At 38.7% G+C, this 25,551-nt stretch overlaps 1 protein-coding gene across 1 annotated transcript in view; it reads left to right on the top strand.

Annotated features, from left to right (window-relative positions):
* The window catches only part of DAP (death associated protein), a 52,128-nt gene extending 37,122 nt beyond the window's left edge, over positions 1-15,006 (top strand). Inside the window, exons 3-4 of the mRNA XM_027643980.1 lie at positions 10,056-10,098; positions 12,161-15,006. Of these exons, the coding sequence (XP_027499781.1) occupies positions 10,056-10,098; positions 12,161-12,280 (163 nt within the window). The 3' untranslated portion in view covers positions 12,281-15,006. The remainder of the gene's footprint in view (positions 1-10,055; positions 10,099-12,160) is intronic.
* Positions 15,007-25,551: the final 10,545 nt, after the last annotated feature.

The following is a 25,551-nucleotide window of genomic DNA, read 5'->3' as shown; positions in this document are numbered from 1 at the left end:
TAAGTTTATACTTAGATAGGTAAACTTTTCAAAGGTGAGTAGCTACTGATTTCTTAAGTGAACTCCTTTGTTATAACATCCAGACAGTGGCCAGAAGTACTACTCCGAAGCAGTTGTTTTGGAAAAGTTGTGTTCTTGCTGAGGACACCCTTCAGCTAGAGCTATAGACACATAACTTCAGACAGTTCTCCATCCAGAATTGTCCCACCAGGTAGTGGATGAAATAAAATGAGTAATTTTTAGTGTGTCTTTTTTCTTTTCTGTTGTGCTGTGTATGGAAATGTGTTGTATAAAATACTAGTACAAACTACCAGTATAAAATACCAAGAGTACTGCTGGTATTTAGTAAATGTAAATTCAGCTGAGACTGTGCATGCTTATTTTATTTTCATTCCGCAGAGAGGAATCTGTTTGTCCTGTAGAAGCAAAGTGAAGAAACAAAGCTATGTGTGCATCACAAACAGAAAAAATGCCATCTAATTGTGCTCTGTATGGTAGAAGGTAATGTTGCCAGGTGGTCGGCTGCCATGCTGCAGGTGCTATAGTACTTCTCTGAGGAAATGAACTGCTTTCACTGTTATTAAAGCAATTAAAAGGCATTCAAACAAATGGAACACCAGGACATGACAGATCTAACAGACTGAACTAGAAAATTAGTAGTCATGCTTGTTAGATTAACAGAAAAATCACTAGTGGTATTCACATTGAGGAGTTTGTAGTTGCTTTAAGATTTCTATGTCCCATTGAAGTGAATGGATACTACTTTAGGACTATGTTCAGATTTAACAGCACATTGATCTGTTACCCATTTGCATTGTCATGGCTTCTATTACCACTTTACAGAGACAGACATTTATTTCACACTGAGTGAATGCTTACCATCTAAGAACTTCTCTTGACATCCTTTGGATTATAATGCTTTGAATCCCATTGCTATTGATCTCCTCAAGGTCGTTTTCTCTGTGTTTGCTTGGTACCACGTTCCAGTCCTATTGACAGTGGAAGTTTTGCAGATGATTATAGTTATATCTGATATTGACCTTCTAGATTAAACCCTTAAGATAAATATGGAAGGAAGAAACAGCCTATTCTAATTGTGTTAGGGTGACTGGATGTTTAGAGATGAAAAATGAAGATGCTGCCTTTCCGACCACTACAGCTCAGCACAGGTGTAGTAATGGTAGTAGAAGAATGAAGGGTTTGCTTCCTCTTGGGTCAAGGGAGGTCAGTTTCTCTGTGGAGAAATTATATTTCTCCAAGTTCATTTAAACAAAGAAGCACCTGTGTCTGAACCCCTTTGAGAGAACTTTGTTCTTTGTCTTGTGTCACATTAAAAACCTACCTGGGCTAAGTGTATTAGGGGTTAGAGGTTTTCTTGCTATTGAAAGTAAGCTGTTTGAGTTTAAAACATTTTTTAATTCTGTCTTCTGTTGCTTCTTTGTGAGCTCTGAATGTAGGACTGCATACTTAAAAAATGTTTTCTCTGTTTTCTATGTCTGAATTAAGAGGAATTCCAGGTTCCGGGGTTTACTGGTCTCTTATTCCTATGACAAGATTTATACCTCCACTTGCTGCCTGAGAATAGGGAAAATTGTGTCAATAACTTCAGCAGGGTTGTAACTAAAGCAAATTCCTGGCCAGTAACAGCCAGCTCACACAAACTTCAGCATGGCATCTTATACTACCAGAGTGTCTTCATGACCTTCCACAACACTCTTTATGGTGCTCAGAGCTTTCCCAGGAGTGGCCTGTTGAAATGGGGGAGAACTTGACATCAAGGTCTGTTGTGCTGCGGGCAGAGTCATTTGCAACTGCAGAGTGGAAACCATGCAGAATGCACGGTGTAAATTTGGGTTGAGAAGGCTCCTCACAACAATTGTGTCTTTGTGGAAGATGATGTAGTATTTACGCATGTGCAGACACATGTATGCAGGTTAGACTTCGTGTCTGCGGTGCCATTTGGGGTAATAACAAATGGTATCGCAATGCTCAAAGCAATAGGAGAGTGAAAGATGCACATCTACTGAAAGAATAATACTGTGAAACATCGGAAAGCAAAATTCAGGTTATGAACTCTTAACAGGCAAGGTTGGGGAATTCCAGGCCACTACTGCGTGTCTGAGACAAACACAGATTCACCTGGGCAGGAGTGATAAGATTTTCTCCTTCTCGTTAAGTTCTACCTTCTTGTATTTTGCTCACTGCACTGACATCCTAGTACAATGGCATGCTGTTTCTCCAGTTCCATACCATCTATCATCTTCTGGGAAATGGAGGAGCTACAGCAGTGCCACAGCTGGCTCATGTGTTTCTGTAGCCAAGACACTGCAGTACAGGCCCATGGTCGTGATATTCTCAGCATGGAAGTGTGTTGCTGTCATGGGAACATGCATAGGGATGCACTTCAGCACTTGACAAATTCATAGGAGACTCGGTCCTTTCTCCCCTTGTGCCTTGGTCTTTGGTCATTTTGCAAGTTCTTAAAGTCTACTTCTTTCCTTATCTTAGAGTTTCCTTTGAGCAGTGTCACCATTTAAGCACTACTTGCTTTATGTCAGTTTTCATACCTCTATTTTTTTCCACAGTTAAGTGCTTACAGATTATTAAGTGGGCTAATGCTGCAGTCACTGCCTGTGAGAAGTTTGTCATTGGTGTTCACTAAGAGCTACTGTAGCTACTGCAATAACAGGGCTGAACCTCAATAAATCAACCAGCAGTTGGAGAACTGCAGACTATTTCTAAATCCTCTGAGTCTACAGAAAAGGTGAAATACTTAAATCTTCATTTTGTGATCAGAAGACATGAAAGAGAAATTTATTCTCTGATAGCACTATCTGGTACAACAATATAGATAAGAGATGGTGGATATCTTTCTTAAATAATTTTCTTTTATGGCTAATACGTACACTAAAACCAAAGATGAATGGGAAGCTGGTGAGATTAATCAGACCATATGCTGCAATGGGTTGATAGTAAGAACATGGGTTGAATGTAAGAACAATGAATGTCAATCAGTTGCTATTAAATGTAGTGACCAGTGATTTAAAACCTCACTAAAAGATTGGGACACCCAATTCACTTATATGTGAATAGCAAAACAAATAGTAATTGAAATTTCCTGAAGGGCATTGAGTTCTTGTTCTAAACTTCCATTAATTTTGCCTCCACAGGAAGAGGAACAATTTAGCTAAGTGGAAACTATTTCATGGGGTGTATCAGAGCACAGCCTAGTACATGGGGACAAGAAAACTGTTTTCCAAAAGTAGTGTCTATTGGTATGTGTATGGATTTTGTGTGTGTGTGTATACGTATTGCATTTTATCAAGATTTGGCATCGAAGGGAAGTTATGCTTTTTACTGCTTTTAATATTTGCTGCAGCATCTGGATTCTTTTGAGGTGGTTCCCTACTCACTGTACACACGAGACTCAGAGGTTCAACAGTGCCATCCTGTGGATGATCTTAAAGGTCTGAAAGCTACTGGCAGATAAATAAATGACCTCAACAGGATAAATTATCATAGAATATCAGATACTGTATGTCCCCACGCAATCAGCTAAAATATTTCCCTGTGGTAGTCAGTCAGACTAATTATTACTTTTCTGTCCAGAAAATTAATAACCTAAACCAATTACAACCAATGGAAAAGTATTTCAGGCAAACTGATGAGCAGTGTGCTTGTTAGTTTTATTCTCTTGCTGAGAAACGTGTTTTTAATCATCTCAGTGTGGTTTTAATCATCTTGAAATTTATTTTTGCAGACAATGCCAAAATCAAAGGCAACTATGTAAATTCAAATAGACACCCCTATAAAGAAGTATCTGGACATCTTTAAAGAGGCATTAGAGTGAAACTAAGTCTAGTTAACTTTCATGTTTCATAACCAGAAAATATGAATTCCCAAACAACCTTGGAGATTAAGCTGGGTGGTTTGAACAACTGGCCACAAAACTTTTAATTCCAGAAATAGAAGGGCAGGATTAAAGTCTGAAATTTTGTTGACTGAAGATGAAAATCTGTTCGGAATACTTGGGGAACTTTCCATTTATGCCAGGGCAAGGTAGAAAACCACACAACTTGCTCTCTTAAGGGAACAGTTGGGGGATCACTGAGTAACTGCAGATCACACTATTTCATATATGGTTTTCATTTTGCTTGCCTAAGCAAAGTGTAAGGAAAGTGAATGATGTTTATTTGGAAATGAGCAGAGAAATAAAGGGCAAGCTGCTGAGTGGAAGGTTTTTCAAGTCACTGCTGTTTTGGGTTGCTGAATGGACAAGAGGTGTGCTGTCTGTGTGCTGCCTTTACCTGTGGATCAGGGAGTTGAGCGCAGCTCCAGATTCTGCATTGTATCTCTATGGTTTGCAGGAATTTCTCCTTTGCTTTCTTCATGGCTGTCATGGGAATTTCTCGTTTGCTTTCCACAGCAAGAGGCCAACTATAAGTTGCAGTACATACCACTCAGTGATTTGATTAAAACAAGGAAACACCAGGTTACAAACTCCAGTGTTACTCTTTGATATTTAAAAATGATGACATGATTTGTGGTTCTGAAGTCTTCAAAAAACAGGTCATGCTATTATTTATATATTCCATATGTCTCTTCGCCAAGCTTACTTAAAACAGCAAAAGGTGATCACCAGGGATAAAACATATCATTAATCCCCACGAGTATGAAAAGATAAATATGAATCATTCCCATTTAGAAGATTAGTTTAATGCAGTTTTAATTATTTAACTTTTTTTTTTAACCTACTTTGACAAAAAAGTCTTCTAGCTTAATAAAAACCTTGCATCTGTACACTTCTGTCCTTTTTAGAGTAGGTTAACATGTTTTCAGTGTTGACGTAATGGAAATTTTGGTATTGTTGCCTTATTTGCAGGAGGTTCTGCACTTAATTCTATGGTATTTTAAAGGTATCTGCTATTACTAGTTTTAAATGTATGTCTTCTACAAGTGTCACTCTCTACTTATATGGTAAAGAAGGTAAATGAGAGCAGTATTATCCACTCCTTTGTATACTGTATGTAAATAGTTCTAGCTCTCTCCTTATGTAGAAGGTTCTCCATGCTCTCAGCTATTTTTTCTGTCTTTATTTCTGCTCTAGTTCTTCACTTAGAACGTTCCTGGCCTGAACGAAGTGTTGTGATTGAGGTATACTGTGAAGTACACCTCATTGCTTTTTCTCATTCTTTATTTGTCCTGGCATGTTACTGTGATTTTTCTGATCACCAGTGTACATGGAACATTTGCCTTCTACACTGTCTGGCTGCAGTAAGACCCATTTCCCATTTCAGAACTCTTATAGTTCATGTGGAAAGAAACTGTGCATATGCATGGGTCTGTTGCCTGGTTTGTCAACTCTAAACGTAGTCTTTTATTCTGGATTGCACTGTGAGCAATGCTCATAGTCCTTCCTCCAGACTGGATCTGCTGTTCCAACTGCTGCTGGAAACTAGCATCAGATCTGATCCATCCCATCCAGTAATGATGCAGTAGGCAATTTAGGTGCTGCAAGCGGCAGAGTGGCTGCAGGTGTTCATCCCCCCATGGCTATGGGAATGTGCTCTGCTTTGTTCTGCATTTGGGACCACTCTGAAATAGCAGTGAATCTGTGTATGTATGCATGCACAGCCTCTGCACATGTGTGTGCACATTCACTGTATTTAGAGATAGATACAGTTAACTATAAAATTCCCTGTTAAATTAGAAAACTAATTTATTCAGTTGCTCTATTTTAATGGAGTTGGATGAATACTCAGCTGCCCTATGTATGTTCTGTGGCCTGTAGGAGATTTCACAGTAATTCCAATGCCACTGTGTTTATCTTTACAGTATGTCTGTTCAACTAATCCCCCTAAGGTGAAGGAATAAGATTTTAATATTATTAATGCTTCATTTCATCTAGTTAATGATATTTTCAAATATTTCATCTTCTTTATGATTTAGTTGCCATGTCAGATAAAGATCTTGTTTAAGCTAAGTATTATGAAATAATAAAAGTCTTTATTTTATTTGAATACGGTCAGGATAAATGAATCCAGTAGAGGATCTGATGTTAGGCAGGTGCAGCACTGCACATGTAAAATCAGGGTAAGTTCTCTGAATGCTCAGATCTTAACAGATGTGTTCTTTTTCTCCATATGTTACAATAAAATAAGGATTTGCTCTGAAAGTATTGACACAAACACTAACCAGTCTTGGCAAACATGCTGTTTTGTTCCTTACACAGTATCAGCTGTGGCTATTAATTAACTTTAAATAAATGTGTGCATTAAATAGCTGTAAAGCACATATATGTATAAACAAAATCAGTTTTTGTCAGAAAGTAATAATGGGTTTTTTGCTTTCTTGTTTACTGATGCCTAGACAAAGGAATGCTGCATCTTCAAAGCAACATCTGTCAAACTGATTTTCATCAGATTAAGTATATCCTCAGAGCAACCATCACAGCTTACAAAATACTGGAAATGTAGGTTGTGCTTTGCATAAAACACCAATAGAATTTAAAGCACTTGAAAGTGTTTTACAAATGTAGCAATGATAGGCTGTGCCTGTTCTCCATATTTGCTTCTATTTTCAGGAGGTTCTTGGGAAGATAATGAGTGATGTTGCAAAACTGCAGTCCCAGTAGATATCCCAGAGTGCAATTGCGGAGTTTTGGTCCTGGCGGCTTATCTGGGTCCACAAAAGCCAATGGTTTGGGAATCTGGCAGTAGAGATTGAATTTATTGTGACAAAGTTCATCTGTGGAAAGATTTCTCTCATTAAGAATGAAATTAAAGCATGAATCAGGGACTGATTATCCAGGCCTTTCTCTGATCTGTTGAATTCTTCATTAGTATAGATGTGCAATTATGCATGCTCTGGCCTGATTCTGGTTCTATAGATCATCAAAGATAATTAATAATATTAAATTTTTAAAGATTTTTTTGTGGAACAATGTAATCTGGTAAAAATGGGAGGAAAGGCAGTGGCTTTGACATAGAACATAAATACTGACACACTCAATCATTCGCATTTTTGGCCAGCTTTCTGTCTTTTTCCCTGCTAGAGAATAATTAATGCATGGAAATGAGCTTCCTATTAGACTGCTGTGTCTTCCATAGGAGTAAAGCATTTTGCATGTATAATGTCTTAAGTACAGAGGTGAAGAAGTGTCATTACAGTGTGCACCCACAACTGATTGTGGAAACTCAAGTCAACCAGAAACAAGTGCCAGGATTTCTGTAGAAGATCTTTGTAGATGGAGGGTAGAGGCACTTGAGCTGGAAGTCAGGACAGCCTTCCCATTAGTTCTTCCTTCTAAAAGCTGTAAATCTAGCATAAAGCAAGAAGAGTACAGTCAAAAATCCATGGAGAGGACAAAATAGGGGGAAAGTCAAGGAGAAATCTGTTCCAGCTGCATCTGGGAGGAGATACGTTTTTCCAACTCTGATTTCCTATCAGTTTGTTCACTGTATATCAGCACTATCCTAAAATGTCCCACACAAACCCTGGGTGAGTCAGCATGAGGTGTTTCAGTGCCTACCACACACCCGTGGGATAGTCCTAGTCAGTAGCCTGTTTGTAAGGCAGTGTAACTAAAGATAGTCACAGAACCAATTGCATACAAGCAAGGCTAAATGTTATTTCATGATAGAGTTTAAGATACGTGCTTTATATCTGAAGAATATAGTCTTTACAAGGAAAATAGTATTGCTGATTTTTGTCTTCTTTATAAAGATGTACATAGCTGCTTCTGTAATACTATCTGAAACATAATCAAATTGGCTTTTAGATTAACTGAAAATGATCTTTGTAGGATCTTCAGCCTAGTTCTCGAGACAAAAGAACATACAAGTAAGTTAAAATAAGTACAGAAATGTACCAAATATTCTAACTCTGTCCATCTCTATTATGTACTCAGGGAACACTGGCAAGCTTGGGTCCTTTGAATGCATGACATTTCAACAGGAGACCAGGGTTTCTGAGAGTATTTTTGCAATTTATAGAGGTAAAAGCTGTGTTTGTAATAACCATTATGTAAGAGATTACTTCTGGTTGTCACTGTTGGCCAGAGCCATGGAGCATTGCACTTGTTTTTAAAGCAAGAAGTATGAAACACACAGCAGATAATACACTGTGGTAGTCAGCAAACAAATCAGGGCGCATTCAGCAAATACAGGCTCTTTTGGGGAAATGTTGATTTGAATTTCATGCATCATCCAAGCATAATGAACACTGAAAGGTCATGGTAAGAATATAAGAAAAAAATGCATCTGACTTGACTTTCTCACTATCCAATATCGTTAATAATGCAATGTCAAGCAAAAAACTGTGTCTCTGAGTGTGACTAAAGCCAGATTCCATGTATCGTTGAAGAATAACTTGCCACGGTTTTTTTCCCCCATTTATTGTGCATTTTCTTTATAATATCATGGTGTTAGTTTGTGAACCGTACCTTGAGCCACTGCAGTATGTACATCTGTGTTTTCTCAGTGAGTTATTTCTTTGAGTTTGTTACTCAGCATCCAGGAAGTCTCATGCAGACTGTAACATACTAATTGGCTCAGTACAATTAGGATGAAATGATGGTGTTTGCTGTCTTTGCTTGTTATTAATTTGTACTGACAGAAAATTAGATTGAAAAAGTCTAATACAGCTATCAAAATATTATTTCTTATTGCAGGAAATATCAGTGTTGCTCTTTAATGGAAGTATTTTAGAGCAGAACTCCCTTCCTTTTTCCTAATCCTCTCTTTCTGACTTTTTAAAAATTTCTAGAAGGGATTCTGAACCTTGTTAAATAACCAGAGTGCTCAGAGACTGTGTAGCAATACCATGACTTAAACGAGGCAATATTTATGAGTTCATTATATCAAGGTGTAATACTGTGCTGCTTGTTATCTTAACTTCACATTAATAAATTTTTACAAGCTGTGTACTTGTAAAGTCCATCATAATAATCACTATCATTCCTCTAATAAATCATTTGATTTGTGTTTGCTTTGTGTTGTTCCAACCTTGTGAGACATAACATCACAGGGTAGAAACCCTTCTCATGGTCCAGGTTAATGAACCACCTACTCTGAGTCCTCAGTGACAGACATGCTCAGAGGGAGGGATGCCTTTACCTCCTCACTCTCCTTCCCTTTGCAATTCCTCAGGTTACATGCTTTTCTTAAAGAAGAATTACCTGTATTGTGGAGATTTTCTGGAGCTCCAGGTCTCACTCCTTCTGTAGACTGTGCAGATGTATGGTTTTACTTGTCCTGGAGACCACTAAGTTGCAGAGTATCTGTAATTCACGTGCAGGCAATGCTACCAGGGTGAACAGCTGGTGGCTGTGCTGTGGCCTCCAGGTAGAGGTGGGCACTTCAGTAGATCAGTGACCCAGAGAAACCAATCACTTATGCTTCAGTCAAGTTCTACTTATGAAAAGTCTGTTCCTGTTGGCATGGATGGAGGGTCTGCAAATGAAAAAGCAGGATAGGCTTTGCTGTATGTTTTTTAATATTTGTTTTATTGCAGACACGATTCTTCTTCTTGTAACAGAGTAGATAACTATCTGCTTGAAAATCTGTGATTTAAAGTACTGAGTGTTGTTTTTTCTGAGACTCAGGTTCCTAATTCATTTGATTGACAGATGTAAACTTGAAATTTATTTCATTCTCTAACACAGCAGTGAGTTTAGTCCAGCTACAGTTTCCATTGTGCAATACAAATATGCTAAGCCTAAAGTACTGCTGGCAGCATATATAAAAAATTTGAGCATTAAGAAACCCATGCAAACAAAGACTCTCAGCTTTAAGTAAGAAACAGTGTTGTTGGACTAGCCATTTACTGCTGTCACAAGCAATGTGAAGTAATAGCAGCTAAAATCTACAGGTTTGTTTTTGATTGGAGTAAGTACTAGTAAGGCAGTAGTCATTTGAAAAGGCACTTTGTCTTGTCTGTTTGAAACTTTCCTTAGTTACCAGAAATGCCACTTTTTTTCTCATTACATGTGTGATGTACTTTTCACTTTTATGTTCTAAATAACTGGTAAAAATAATCCCTCTTATTTTTTTCAGCCCACCTAAACCAGCGGTGTTCATCTCTGGTGTCATTGCTAGGGTAAGATTATCATTACATTTCTCTCAGTCATAGAAAAATTACTGTAGGCTTTTCAGAATTATCACCGATCAGAGCAAAATTGATCTTTTTCATACCCCTTCCTCTTCTGTGTGAAGAGGCTTTATGGTTTTTATATTCGTTTAAGGCCCTTTAAGCATTATTTCTGGGTTTGTGTGAAATTGAAATTATTTATTGAAATTACTTCCACCGTTTTACTTTGAATTTTAGCACTTTAAGTTTATTGGATCATCTTTTTATATCTAAGCTAGTTATTACTGCATTCATTTCCTTTGGAAGCAGTTGCATGTTAAATGTGCTGCTATAGCTTGATCTGTGATGAGGAGCAACACTGCTGTCTGTAAGGATACATGTTTGAAGATGTTTTTCAGCTGCCCTTTGTGTCTGGAGGTACTTGGGGATTCAAGCTGTTATTCCCTAGATTTTAACACTAGGCCAGGCCTAGAAATCCATAAGCTAAATAAATAAATAAATAAATAAATAAATAAATAAATAAATAAATAAATAAATATTAAGTAACCATTAATCATATGATCATTAATTTTTGCCTTGTGTATAGTGACAGGGTTTTTATCATGGCTCATGGTTACCTTTATCATGACAGCCTTACATCACTGGGGTGTGTAATGTGGTTGTGTCAGATCCTGTGGTGGAAAGAGTGAACTGATGCCATTTTCCTTAGCCCATAAGGAATGGGCACTCAGCAGCATTGGGGAGAGAATGCAGAAAATGTCAAGTCTGAGGAGATCTTTGAAAATTGGAAGCAACTTGGAGTAGAGAAAAAAAAACAACAAACAACCCAAAACGTAACAAGTTAACATAGTGATTTAAAAAAACCCAACCAAACAAATTAGAATAGAAAAGAAGAATTTGGAGTAGATTGAAATAGGGTCAGGTGTGAAACAGGCCATCTGAGACATCAGCTTTGTACAAAATAGCCCTGTGTAAGGTGGTTGCCCTGTGAGCTGATGGAATACAGGGAGTTCCTGGCTTATAATATGTTTGTCCCGGTTTCTAAAGAGAGAAGCTGTGATGCTATTCTCCCAGTGTCGCTTAGCACTGATAGTATTTGTTTCCCATTGCTTTTTGAAAGCCTCATGGGACTGACCCTAGAAATGGCAGTGGTAAATAGGTGACATAAGTGTTACACCTGAACTGAGGCTGCCCAGCAGCAGCATGTGAGAGCTAACACTAGCAGCCCTGGTTAAAAGAGCATGTTAAACTTAAAAGCCAGCCACCTCTAAGATATGAGTCACAAGTACTTTTAGATCCTGCCTTCCTTCCTACAGAACTGACGTTGTTCGGCCTGCAAAAGAGAAAGCTATGGGGTGACCTAATTGCAACCTTCCAGTACCTGAAGGGAGCCTACAAGAAAGATGGAGCTGTCTATTTACAAGAGTATACAGTGACAGGACATGGGAAAATGGTTTCAAGCTGAAAGAGAATAAGTTTAGATTAGTTATCAGGAAGAATTCTGTACTGTGAGGGTGATGTGGCACTGGCACAGATTGCCCAGAGAAGTTGTGGATGCCCCATTTCTGTAAATGTTCGAGGCCAGATTGGAGCAACCCAGTCTAGTGAAAGATGTCCCTGCCCATGGCAGGGGGGTTGGAACTGGATGATCTTTAAAGTCCCTTCCAACTCAGGCTATTATATGATTCTGTGATTTCTACAGTAGGTTTTCTTGTGCAGGTAGTTTTTCATGCTACCTTAACTTATTTTAAAATAGTCTCCTCTTTTTAGTTGCTTTGTGAAAACCAAACAGGTCTGAAGAGAGGAGTGCTTGGGGTGTTTTTCCCTTGGGTCACATCAAGATACTATATTCTTGGATGGTGTGTGTAACTGGAACAAGTGAGACTTGTGAAAGAGAAATTTTGAAGTTGACTAAAAGATTGGAGTAATAGGATGTGTACGGGGGACTTCAGAGTAACATGCAGCACTGTTTTCCATCTGCTTTTCACATTTTTAAAATCTTAGATCCATTTGAACTGGAAAGCACACTTTTAGGATTTCTTAAATTTTTTCCTGGTTGTTCTTTGAACAGGGTGATAAGGACTTCCCTCCAGCTGCAGCTCAGGTGGCTCATCAGAAACCACATCCTTCTGTGGAAAAGCTTCCTCACCCACAACATGTCAAACAGCACATCCATCAGCCCCGCAAATGATCTGTCCATCAGGATCTCAGCCAAACTGCTGTCAGTGAATAAGTTTTCAAGAGAAGACAAAAACCCTTTAGGATTCACACTGTCAAATCAGTAAAATTGACCTCTAAAATAACATGCTGTTTCTTTTTCTTTAATTGTCAAGGGTTAATAAGAATGAAGACATTGTTCAGTTGTTATCCCAGATGGAAAATTCTCTATTAAATATTTACTGATCAGGGGTGCTTTTTAATAATATTTTCTTATTGCCAAGATAAAAACTTTAGTATGAATAATATGATTAATGAGCTTATAAATTTTACTTTTAGTTGTGGCATCGCAATAGCAGATAGTTAATGTAGTTTTATTCTAAGCCAGTAGGGAAGAATGGCCCATTGGTCCTGGTACCTGTACCATTTGTTGTGTGTGTTGAGACAGAAATCGCTGGTTGTCTGGATTATGTAGAACTGTTGTAGTGTTCAGTATCCTACAGTGTTACACCCCAGTGACTGTGCCCTCTGAATTCAACTAGGAAGATGATAAAAGGGCCCCAAAACCTTCTCAAGTGGGCAGAGATCCAGCTGAATCTTCTTTACACCCCTTTGCACTTGCACAGTCTGACTGAGGTTTTTCCCTTTGGAGGTCTGTGGGTATGAAGAGGAGAGAGAAACCAGAGTTACAAGAACACTGCTGCTGTAGGCAACCAATCTCTGATCTCATGGGTTTCACTAAGGGCCTGTATTTTTGAGGTGATGATTTCTCAATCCCAATAACAACTTGAAGGAGCTCAGGACCCTCTGGAATTGAACTTAAAGTAAATTGGTGAAATATCTGTTTACTTTTTTAAGTTAGAATTTGATATCCCCATATGAAATTAAGAGGTACCATTAGCAAACATGTTTATGACACAACCTCTGTTGCATATCGTATTTTTTCCTAATTGTCTTATTGTGAAGGACAGTTGTGATATGAGGGATTGAAAAAAAGCTATTTTTCCAATAGAGCAATCGTTTTAGTTTTGACCACATAATTAAATCTTTTGATTGCTCAGCTCAAAATCACTTAGGTCTATCATTTTCCTTCTGTAACTCATCTCTGTAAAAAACAGAAAAATTATTTTTTTACATCCTGCCTATGTTTTTAAAGTGTCCTTCTGTTTTTAGTTGACTACAAATACCATATGGCCTTTAGTACCTCTCAGGTTTATAAAATTTCTAATGGTGTTAAAAAAGTGGGAGCTAGCACTGCAACCATTCACCTAGCAAATCAGTGAAAGTTTGGGATCACTTTGGGCTTTACTAATTCATTTATGTTTAAAATCAATTAGTGTATAAAACCAATGAGGAGAGTTTTAAAAAAAAACATTATTTTTAAGAATTTCTGCAGATTAAATCATTATTTCCTGAGCAGCTGATTTAAAACAACAGCAGTGAAATAATGGGAAATATGGCCCATTTCACAAGTGGAATAACTCACTTATGTGGGTGAGAGTGACCTGACATTTCCATCTCTTCATAAGATTGAAATGGAAATGATGTTTTGCAAATCCTCTGTGTGGATATATTTATTCTACACCCGAGGAAGGATGTACAATCTGTATATGCAGTCCTGAATTTCAGTTTAATTAGATAACCGTACTTGCCTTAAGGAACGAATGTAGTTTATAAGAATAATTCTGTATTAAAATATGCATAATTTTTAAAATATCCTTTCTGTTTCTGATGTTGGTGCAGCAGAGGCCTTGGTTGTAGCTGCTTATGAGTGTACAAGTGATTCACACATGAGTAACTCATTCATAAGGGTAGCATTTGTTAAGCCTCGTGGAATATCTACACGAGATAATTTGCTGGCAGGAATATTTGCAGATTCAGGACAGGAAGTGGTTGATGGTGCAGCCAGGAGCTGTCAGTGACCTACATCAACAGTGAAGCTGATCATCGCAGTCACTTGATGCTGGTACCTGCTGCCTTGGGAGGGAGCTGGATGGGGTTCAACTCTCCTTCGTGTTGTGCCTACATCTGCAGTAGTGTCTAGACCTCAGCTGTAGTCAGTGGTGATGCAATCAAACAGTCAGTGGAGTTTAGGTATGGCATTCTTGACCAAAGGGAAGTGTCTTTTAAGTTGAGCTGAATCACTCTTGGCTCCACTGACTGCAGTGGAAAACTAAACCCAGGTGTAGAAGCACAGGATTAGGTGGGACTGGGTACCTCTGCTCCATGTCTTGTAATGAATGGTAGAATTGCTTCTAAAAGCAACAACACATTTCCATTGCAATACTAAAAGTTAGGAACATGGATGCGTTTGAGTTACAAACTACTGCTCCTGGTTGTTAATGCAATATATACAGTATATGTAGACAATACATGAATTTTGTCTTTGATTACTTAAATAGATAAGTAAGTTTGTACAGTGGAGCATGGCTCTTAAGATAGCTTTAGTGGCTTTTAGAGTGCAGGAATTCCTATATGGTTAGAAAATGTCTCTGTATGAAAACCTATTATATATTGTTGGGAGGTTTCCATGTTTATACATCAGTGTCCTTACCAAAGCATTACCTTGCTCAAAATAAAGAATCATAACTGGTGAACTGGATTTCCTACTGATGATTATTGATGCTTTTAAAATATGTTACAATGACATATAAGCACAGGAGATGTTCAGATGTTATCTTGAAATGACTGCAAAATAAATTTTCTGTAATTGTCAATGTGGCAATAATGCAACAATAAAGCATGAAGTTGTGTATTGGACTCTTTTTTTCCTCTAAGTACAATGTAAATCAGCAGGGTGCAGCTTTTTGGGATTTATGAGTTTTTATTACAGACTGCTGCATGACTAATAACATTTTATAGATAGTGAAATTTATTATGAAATTTTATGGCACAGTGGATGAACTGTTTTGAATAGTCCAGTTTCATGTAAAATAAAAAGTAGATGCCACGAGCTAGAATGAGAGATGCTGTTTTCCACTATGAAATTGGAGATGGTAGCTCAGTCTTTCCGAAGTATAGAATCTAAGCCTGGTAATAAATCAGTATGGTAAAGGAAATCTAACATTTTCCATTGCTTTTTCAAGACCTAATCTTCTTTCAGAAAAAGAAGGTGGCAAACTTTTCATAAAGCTGCACTCAACATTACTTAACGCATGCCATAACACAAGTGATTCACAGAAGAATTCGGAGAAAGTGCTGCAGTGTGTCTGGAAGCTTTCTGATACTTTGGGCATCCTGTGTTTAGTATATGTGTAGTTGTATATAATACAACAAATTTATTGATACAGTGGCGATATGATAGATTTACTGTTTCAGGACTATTGCAATGTTACATCCTTAGACTGAAATCACATAATCATAGAATTATTTAGGTTGGAAAAGACCCTTAAGGTAATCAAGTCTAACCATTAACCCAGTACTGCAAAGTCCACCACCAAACCATGTCCCCAAGTGTCACATCCATATGTCTTTTAAATATCTCCAGGGTTGGTGATCCCACCACTTCCCTGGGCAGCCTGTTTTAATGCTTGACAACCCTTTTGGTGAAGAAATTTTTCTTCATGTCCTATCTAAACCTCCCCTGGCACAACTTGAGGCCATTTCTTCTTATCCTGTCACTTGTTACTTAGGGAGAAGAGACCGACTCCCACCTGGCACAACCTCCTTTCAGGTAGTTGTAGAGAGCAATAGGGTCTCCTCTGAGCCTCCTTTTCATTCTAGATTTTTCAAAAGACATCTTCTTTTGTTAAAATTTTGGGAAAATACATGTGCATGGTGTCTTGCATGCTGTTGATTGAGTTGTCCGTAGTTATTTGAAATTCCATGACCTTGCTTTCAGCCGTGTTACAAATGTTATTAGTAATTAGACATTAAATTTACTTCTAATGTCAGTGGTATGGTTTATTCTTTTGTCACCAGATCTCTTGAAACAGAAGTCTTGTACTTTTATCTGCGGTATTGTGATCGTTATATGCTCTTGACTGTTTAATGAAAATATTCACAGCAGTCTTTCACACAAAGCTGAAGGGAATGAATAGACATACATTTTTATCCCTTTGGAATAACTTTATTTTGAATACTCTCTGTTTTCGTGGAGGAAGGAGGTGTGGACTTTATAAACTATTTCTTATGTCCCCTTCAGATTTGAATATATTAAGTTTAAAAAGAGATTTAAGTCTAGGCTAATACCTTATATTATTGGGTTAATACACATAATTGCATTTTAGAAAATGGGGTATGTCAGAATGGATACAGTTACTTTTACAACAGAACAAGATGTTGCTGGTCAAATGCTGTGATGATGTAAAGAATTAAGACAAATCTCTGTTTTAGTTTAAATTCTTTGCACACTTCCCTCATAAGATAAAGATGCAAATATAATTGGTTACAGCTAACATCTGCTCTGTAAGGATGCAGAGGGATGTAGATCATAGTACTGGAGGAGCCTTGATGAGAAGAAACTGAGTCAAGTCTACAGCAGTAAATCTTCAGATTTCTTCAACAGATGGGTAAAGTAAATCTGCATTGTAGCTGTAACCTTTGGTAAGTGCTGTACATGATTGTATTATATAAAATAGTAAAGGTGATTTCTTAGGAGAGTAGAGGTTTTGTATTTTGCTTGTTGCTGCATTCTTGGGTCTCCTTCCAGATGTGCATTTATTGATTTTCCTCATCTCCCATCAGAAAAGAGACTGCATCTAGTATATACCGTTTTTTGAATCTTTTCATAAAATGGAAGCACTAGTATTTAGATAGAAAGCCTAAGAGGAGAGGTGGTATGCATTGTATTTGACAAAACTCCCCATGAACAAAGTAATTTCTGTTGCAATGAGTGTTTCCCTTTGCTTCAGAATGCTGATCTGAGGTGAGAATATGATACATTTTTCTGAACATGTAATTTATTATTATTTGGAGCTGATGGGCATGCATGGATGCTGTTGATTTTTTGTAAAACACACTGCCAACGCTGCCAGCGACAAAGCTGAAATGCAGATACGAAAGCCGTGGTAAGCAGAGATCTTGCAAGTGACCTTGAAAGAAGCCCTGTAATATAATCTCTGCTGTCCAGCTTGCATTGGAGGTATTTTTAGAAAACTTGAGTGTCTGGCATTCTGTAGGTCACTTGTAGCTTTAGAAAAAGAAAAGCATTAGTAATCCACAGTGGTTTTAAGGATTATAAAAATTGATCAGCTGTTTATTGGTCACTGTCAGCATCAGCAAGGACACATCACATTATCTTTGGTATATTCTCACACTGACGTGACTAAAGCTGGTTCAGTAAAAATTTTTTTATCCTTTCTGGCTCAGAAATAAGCATCAGGTTATGAAGGTGTGTAAAATTACTTCTTACAAGCCGCTTGTAGTAGGCTGTCTCAGGTGTCAATAGGTATCTGATACCTCGTTAAGATGGATAATGACATTGCTTTCTTGCACGGTGGAGTGAGTTCACTGGGGAGCTCAGCAACTTTGGCTTCCCTCTTAAAGCAGAAGGGGCTCTTGAAATATAGAACAGTGGATTTAGTTAAAGTGAAAAGCAAAAGCTAGCTACTAATCTCTGCATCTCTGCATGCTGGTAGTGGCTGAAATAACAAATATCTTGCTATGTTTCAGACATGACTGAAACCATGGGTACATTCAATGCCTTTCTGCAGCAGCAAGCCAGTGTCTGGGTCTGAAGGAAGAGAGGCATCACCTTTCTCCTTGTTTTATTCTTTCTTATGAACCTACTGTATTTAACTGAAAACTTTGCTTGGTATTTAAAGAAGTAATGAAAGCAGCCTTATTTCTAAAGTCATGTACACCTCATCTTAAGCTTTATTTAATTTTTCAAGTGATGTATCTCACTCTGCAGTGGGGGCACATGCCGGTGGAATGTTGCGCACTTCGTTTTAATTTTTGATCTGTTTAAATCTGTAGGGAACAGGAGCTGTGACTAGAGCAGTAGCCCTTAAGTATTAAAAATAGAATAGTAAATGGATCAGCATAGAAGTAGATTTAGTTGTGCTCTGTAAAACTTGTTAGAACATGATGAGAGCAAAGAAACAGAGCTATCATATCATTTTAGAACTGTATACTGACCATTTCTTATGCTGCTCAGTGACCTCAATTTTCACTGCCTAATTACATACTGAAAGGACAGTGATTTGTAAATCTGCATGTCTTTGAATCTGTTTGCTTGGGAGAGGCCTTTGAATGAGTCAAATCTGCAAGTGCAAACTTTAATAAACTTCTGGTTCTTCTAACCTACAAGGGTTAGCAAAAAGAAATATGTATTATCTCTCTTTGCTGCAAAAGGCAGCCCTGGGTATATGTGTGTGTAGGATGTGGAACTGAGACATATTCTAGTGGAACTAAGACCTAATTATTATTCATGTGCATGAGTACCTACAAAGAGAGAGAACAGTCAGTTTCAAAAACTAAGATGTAAGATTTTATTTACTCCAGAGATTCTAAGCAATGGCAGATCAGATACTTTGAAACACAGAGTTTGGGTGAACACGTATCCTTTTTGCAGCTAGCTTTTCACTGTGTTGCATCTGAGTTGCTAATAAAAAGGCTCACATTAGAAGCTAATTCCTTACCTAATTCCTTCCCTCTGGATAAAAGATAATGAATAGCAAATTCAAGAATTCTCTTTTAGGGTCTGATTTATTACCCAGAACATAATAAATATTAACCCGCTGCTGATGTGACAGTTGTGACAACTGGAGGGGTTTGGAATGAAAGGCTGAAGCCTTAAGTAAGTGTTTCAACTGAGCTTATTATGAGGATGTTGCTTAAACGCTCAGCCTCTCTTTCCACCGCACCAGAAAGAGCTCCTACAACATACACACTGGAAACTTCATAGTACAGGAGCTCTGCTTTGCTTTCTGATGGTTGGTTCACCCTCAGCCAGTTGTTGCTAAGGTAAATATTTATAGAAAGTATAGAGTGTGATTGGACTGTTATAATGAGTCATCCCTTCCCCCCAGGGTCACACCTTTAGTTTGTTTACACACCCAGTTTGGTACCTGGCTGTCATGGTGTGCAGGCTGTGTCACTTTATAATGGATGGTCCTTCACAACAGGAATGATTTTGTTCTGTGGGTGCGGATTAAAAGACAGAATCTTAAAAGGCAAAATCTATACATTAAACAGTATGGAAAATTTTACCAGTATCGTCTAAGCAGATCTCTTCTGGGAGATTTAGGATTCCTACAATTGTAGGTTCCTTCAAGGCAGCTTATTTTCCATCCCCTGCAGGCTACCAATCTTTCAAATGATTTCTACTTTGTGTTTAGAGTCCTATTAACTTCAGTGATACTCTCCAAGGAATTGAGGTAAATTCGGATTTATTTTGCAGGATTGGAGTGTCAAACCATGAGGTAGATAGGGACCTCCAAATGTCTCTCTTCTCAAACACTGTAAAGCCTATCAACCTGAAAAGTGGTGGAGGAGTACACTTGCAGGCAAATCCTTTCCTGTATATGAGCTGTGTTTGTGGAGCTTTGCAGAGAAATGCTGGGGTTAGATGGTTGTGTCCCATCTTCAGTTATGCAGCTTGGTTGCTGCTAAGGCACTTTTTTACGGTTGATTTATGGGCTTTTTGCTGACAAATGGCTTATAAAGCCCTGGCTTCAGAGAGTGAAATGAAATTTGTCATGCAAAATATGACCCCAACCTGTTGTTGTGTAGGTCCCATGATTTCCAAAATAGGAGACTGGAATTCAACAACGCTCCTTGAAAGATGGAGCATCTGTCTGTGCAGTGCTCCTTTCTGGAACAGCAAGTTTAGAAGAAAAGATGATATGAGTCAAAACTTGAGTTCTTTTGAAAACAGTAGAAAAAAATTCTTCAGAGTAAATTAGCTTACTAGATAGGAAGAGGGGGAAAAATAACTGTTGTAACATACAGGTGTACATGTACATGTTGTATAATTGTAAACTTGATTTTAATAACTAGGGGAAAAATATGCTAATTTTACCATTCCTAATAAACAAGTGCTCCTTATTCAGCAGAAACAAACATAAGCCCTATGACAGCCCTTTCTTGAGATATGATATAAACATTATAAATAAACATATATTTTTAAAAATATATATCTATTTTATTTATTTACAAAAGCAGTCCCAGGGTTACTGGTCTGCAGTTTCTCCTTTACTTATGTGTTGCTTTGCCTATAATAAAGCAAGACTGCAAAGCAATTGGTGAGATGTCTGCTCAGCCTGCAGATGCTATTGAAATGTTTTGAATAGTCAGATTCAAGCAGGAACTTCACTCTTGATTTATAGTCCTTTATGTTCTGAAAATACAAATATTTCTGTGGCTAAGATTATTGAGTGAAAAGATTAAAGCACAGCACTTCAGGGAGAAGAGATACACCAATTACCTTGAGAAGCAATTCTAAACAGCATTAGTGACCCAGCACTACTACTCTGAAAGGTGTCTAAATAAAGATGGCACCTTTGTGTTCATTATAAGCACTGCATTTTGATAGCTTAGCATTTGTACTCAAGGTAAAATGCTGGAGCTGATGTAAATGGAGAACATTACTTTGATAGCATTATAGTTCTAATAGGTAATATAAGCTACAAGAAATGAATATGAGCCATGTGTATTTTCAGACATGTTTGCTGGCATTAATAACAATAGAATTGAAGACTTTTTGCCTTTCATCAGCTGTGCAGCAGAAACTCTTCAATGTAAAAGAAGAGGTGAACTTGGTTTTATTCTGCAAACTTAACAGAAATGCTTCTTAGAAAGGAATCTTCAATCCCTTTACAGCTTGTTGACAGCATCTGCTAGAGTTGGCTGGAGCATTACTTCAACATAATCAATGCAGATTTGGGTGAGACTTTTTCTGGCTTCACAGCCCTTCCCATCAGCCACAACAAGGGAGGAAAGAAAGAGAGACGGAGAAAGATTCTGCAAAAACACCAGCTAAGGGGGAGGAGGAGGGACTTCACTTGTAAGCAAAGCTTGTTGGACCTGGAGTCACGCTGAGGCAGCAATATCTAACACATAGGCCTGTGTCATCTATTGGCATCTCACTTTTCCAGTGCTGCCACTCTCAAGGACAGCCTATCATGCCTGGCTCCTGCCTGTGCCTCGCAAAGCCACAGATTAAATTTGGTGTAGCAACTGGTACTGTTTTGTGGTAGGCTAGACTCCTTAGTGGTAAAAACTCATCCAGGTGTGAGGAGGTGACTCAAAGCAGTGGCTGGGAGAGCATCCTGGGGAGAGACCTCAAGCTGAACTCGCATCTTTTCACTCCCTAAAACTGCCACTGAATGTGAGAGTCGGGCAGGCAGTGGAGATTCACTGAGGGATGGTTTGGAAGACAAGCAGAATTTGGGGAAGATATTAACAAAAAAATAATGTTGTGGTGCTGCAGCAACTGGGCTGTTCTAGCCTTGATATTTTGAGAGGGAAATGCTACATTTCTACATTTCTAGAAATGCCTTGGAAGTGTTGAACCTGGGGCTGGAAGGAGCAGAAATGAGATCTCTTAAGGAAGGTGCAATTCTTAAAAGGAATGAATGCAGCTCACATAATTATGGATGATTACTTTGTCTAAGGCACTCAGAGTAAGCAAATCATGAGCATGTATGTTTTGGACGTAACAACTGGGACGTGCATGAGAAATACACGCATGAGCACCTAGCTGTGCATTTGCTGTTGCTGACATCCCAGATGGGAACCTCTCAGCAAGGGGAGAAACGGTAACACCAAAGCAGCTTTGCTCAGAAATTTCCCCTGGAGTCAGCTAAGTTGGGAGAGTCTAGGCATGACAGACATCGTACATCAGGGAAAAAAACAATTAGTTACTCAAAGACAAGGCTTTTCAAGGCTGCCTTGGAGCAACAACAAAGCCTAAAATATGTTATAAAGTAGCAGTGGTTTTGAGTGTTCTCGAGATCCTTTTGTATTAGAGGTGAGTCTCCTGGTGTTGTTCTCTCCCAGTCAGTTCTATGGATGATGCAGTGCACAGCCTTGGGTCTTAGCCAGAGACCTACATGGAAGACCAGAATATGATCTCTGTACCTTTCCTTGGTGAGGGTCTCTGAGGTTTCACACCCCAGTGTTACTGATGTAGGAATTTGGAGGGCCACTGCCAGGGCCACTTCTCAGGACACTACCTTGCACAGTCTTTGGGGGTCAGGCAGCTCAGGGAGCCCCAGCACATGAGGCGTTTGTGGTGACCAGCGGCATCCAGCTGCCAGACACTACTCTTTAGGAGAGTCTGGGAAGGCTTTTGCTGGTGAGCAGCTGATGGGAGAGGAGCCAAAAAATGTGTTTTCTTCTGGACCACGGGATATGTTTTGAGTTTATATCAGACATAAAATATGGGGTTACACACCGCATGTGACTGCGTCTTCTGGTGATGCTTATGAGTAACCTAAGAAAAGCACACACTAAGTCCCTCAATAAGCAGTGTTTACAGCAATGCCTAGAGCATGGTCTTTAGAATATGGACTCAGATTTTAAGGGATTTGGATTTCTAGCCCCTTTCAGTGAAAGCTTTTGTTATCTTTCATGGAAATTGATTGCTTACCAGTAAAATCCATGTGGTTTATTGTTGCAATTTAATAGGGTTTGCCTGTGAAAACAGATGTGAAAAAGCCCTTAAATAGCTACACGCTCTGCCAGCATCCCAGCATTCAGTGCCCAACTCAGTAGATATTTTCTCAAAGGAAAGATGTGCATATAATTGAAATTAGCAGAAACACTTAGCAAGGAATCCTGGGAAAGGTATGAGTGGCTTCCAAAGAATTTCGCAGATGTAGACCTTGCTGTAGAGGTGCGGATGTAGTATGATGCTCAAGAATTCCTATTTAAACTCCTGCAGTGTAACCAGTGCAGTGATGTACAGGTTTTCTGACTGCCTAAAGCTAGCTTTAAAAAAAAAAAGTACTCTTCACGTATCTTAATAGCATTGTTGGCTCCGAAACTCAGGGTTAGTGAACGACAACATCATTAAAACTGAAGCTGAAAGCAGGGTAAAACACATTCAAGTTCATATTAAAATAAGATGACTGACTCCTGTACTGACCATAGTATTAATTTTTCTATTTGCTTCAATAACTTTGTATAAATCAGATGAGAAAGTGCTATGTTTCCTCCAGCCTGTGACAGTGCTTGGGTGTAGCTGACTGGGTCGTCCCCAGTGCCTAGTTTATCACCACCTGCTTCATGCTCACTCATGACTCTCTCTTGGTGCCTAGAAAGGTTTTACAATCCCATCCAAACATCAGCATTCTCAACTACGTTTCTGGACAAGTACAAAGGAACTGAGAAAAAGCTGATGCTTGAAAACTGCACAGCCTATTTAAAAAGCAGCCTTGCCCCAACTAGAATAGCTGCTATTCTCTTGAAACATACTCAAGGAACCTTGCACTCATTTCATAAGCTTTGTTATCACAGGATTGGGTTGGTTTTGGTAATTGTGACATGACCAGCATGTCTGCTCTGGCACAGGGGAGAGACCTTCAGGCCCCAAGGGTGTCTTCACTCTTCCCTGGGTCTAGGAATCCAAAGGCTATTTTGAGTGGTTATAAGTCCACAATTCTATAAGGAGACTCATGTCCATACATTAATGTGATTTTTAAATAACTGGTAGGGGATGATCACTGTTAAATTAGATCTTGACTTTGTTTGACTTACTGGAGCTTCTGGGTTACTGCTGCTGCCTCTCTCTCCTCTTTTTCCCTGCCCCGAGTTCATTTAATTCCTTTTAAGTGTCATCCTCTGATGTGTCTTCTCAGCTGGCACTAGGCTTTCAGAAGAGCCCAGCTAATGGGAAATGGCAACACTGGGATTTAATGGCATTTATACAGCACAGACCTGACTTTTGCTTTCATAACTTCATAAATCTGTTAAATAGCCCACTGGAATCTTCAAAGGCTGGAACTCTTTTAACTCTTCAGAAAAGTAGGGCATGATGGTGGTATATAATGCAAAACTTTTTCAGTCTTGCATTTCTAGGCAAAGCTTTCAGTGTACTTTTTGCAATAGAACAAATATTCATTTACCTAAGGAGACCACTTAGTGGGAAAAACAGACCAAAGATACTATCAGTTTCCTATTATTCAGAGAGAAGTATACAGTTTTATTCCCCGTGGCTTTTGAAGAAGGATACCTTTGATGTTATATATCTGTACTGTAGAGAATGCATGAGCACTCCTGCCCTTCTTTGTCTCCAGAAACTTTATGGGTTCAACCACTCTCCAGCCATGAGCAGCACATGATCTACTTTCTGAGTGTGTCTGGCCTAACCATCATTTAACATCTGAAGGCTGCCACTGGGACCACCTCAGGCTCCACTCTGGCCCCTGCTGTCCAAACTGCCTCTGCCATCTATAAAGAGCTTTACGTGGTTTTCCAAAGCCAATAGCTGTCATGTGCTCTGTTTGCTTGACTGACATAGTTTTCATTATGTGGTTTTGTTTCTGTGGATTTTCCAATCCATCCTTTTCCCTCGTTACGTGATAACCAAGAGCTGACCTTATGAATTAACTTGGGATTTAGAAAAATATTTCTCTTTAATTCAGGGGGAAACTGAGGCACATAGGAAGTAAGCAAGTCTGGCTGGAACAAGCCCTGCACTTGATTCAACACAGGAACAGCTGCAGCTTTGATACTTCTGGAAATACTCAGATGATGATGTTGGCTTTAACTTGTTTTCTTCCCTCAGTGTTTTCTTTAGCCATAACTTTCTGTGGTGGTGGTTTTCTTTCTCTCATTCAACCTCACGTTCTCTTTACTTTAGTCATATGTGAGTTGACTGGTGTACAACACAGCTCTTCACATGGCCTCATTTTGTTGCTTTTTCAAGTTAACTAATTCTTGCCCTGAGGAAATGTGATTCAATCCTCTAATAGAGGAAGAGTGACCAATATAACATATGTTTTGTGTCCTGGGATAATGGGCTTAGGAGGGAAAGAGCCAGAGTTTACCTACCATATCTGTAGAACTTTCCTACCATATTTATAGATTTTATGCACTTTTTTTCTTTCACACATCCTGAAGCTGAGATTTTTTTTTTAGTGACTAAAAATGGCTACAGTTATGAATGGTATCTACACTTGAAAATTGAAGAGCATACCTGGAGATAAAGAAGGAACAGAGGTCTCCAGACAAGACCCAAGTTTAGAGTCTGGCAGGTGAGCTGTTTGTCTCCAGTACATCGTTAAATCCCATGGCTGGCTTCTGTACAAGTTGTGTTTTGTAGGAGGCGGCCTTGGGAGACCTGCAGACAGGGAATTACTATAATCCAGTCTGGATGTCACGAAAGCATGGATTAATATTTCATCTTCTGCCTGT

This window comes from Corapipo altera, unplaced genomic scaffold, assembly GCF_003945725.1.
Source record: "Corapipo altera isolate COAL_440 unplaced genomic scaffold, ASM394572v1 24b, whole genome shotgun sequence".
Taxonomy (NCBI): domain Eukaryota; kingdom Metazoa; phylum Chordata; class Aves; order Passeriformes; family Pipridae; genus Corapipo; species Corapipo altera.
The sequence above is the reverse complement of the archived record's forward strand: the minus strand, read 5'-3'. Positions and strand labels throughout refer to the sequence as shown.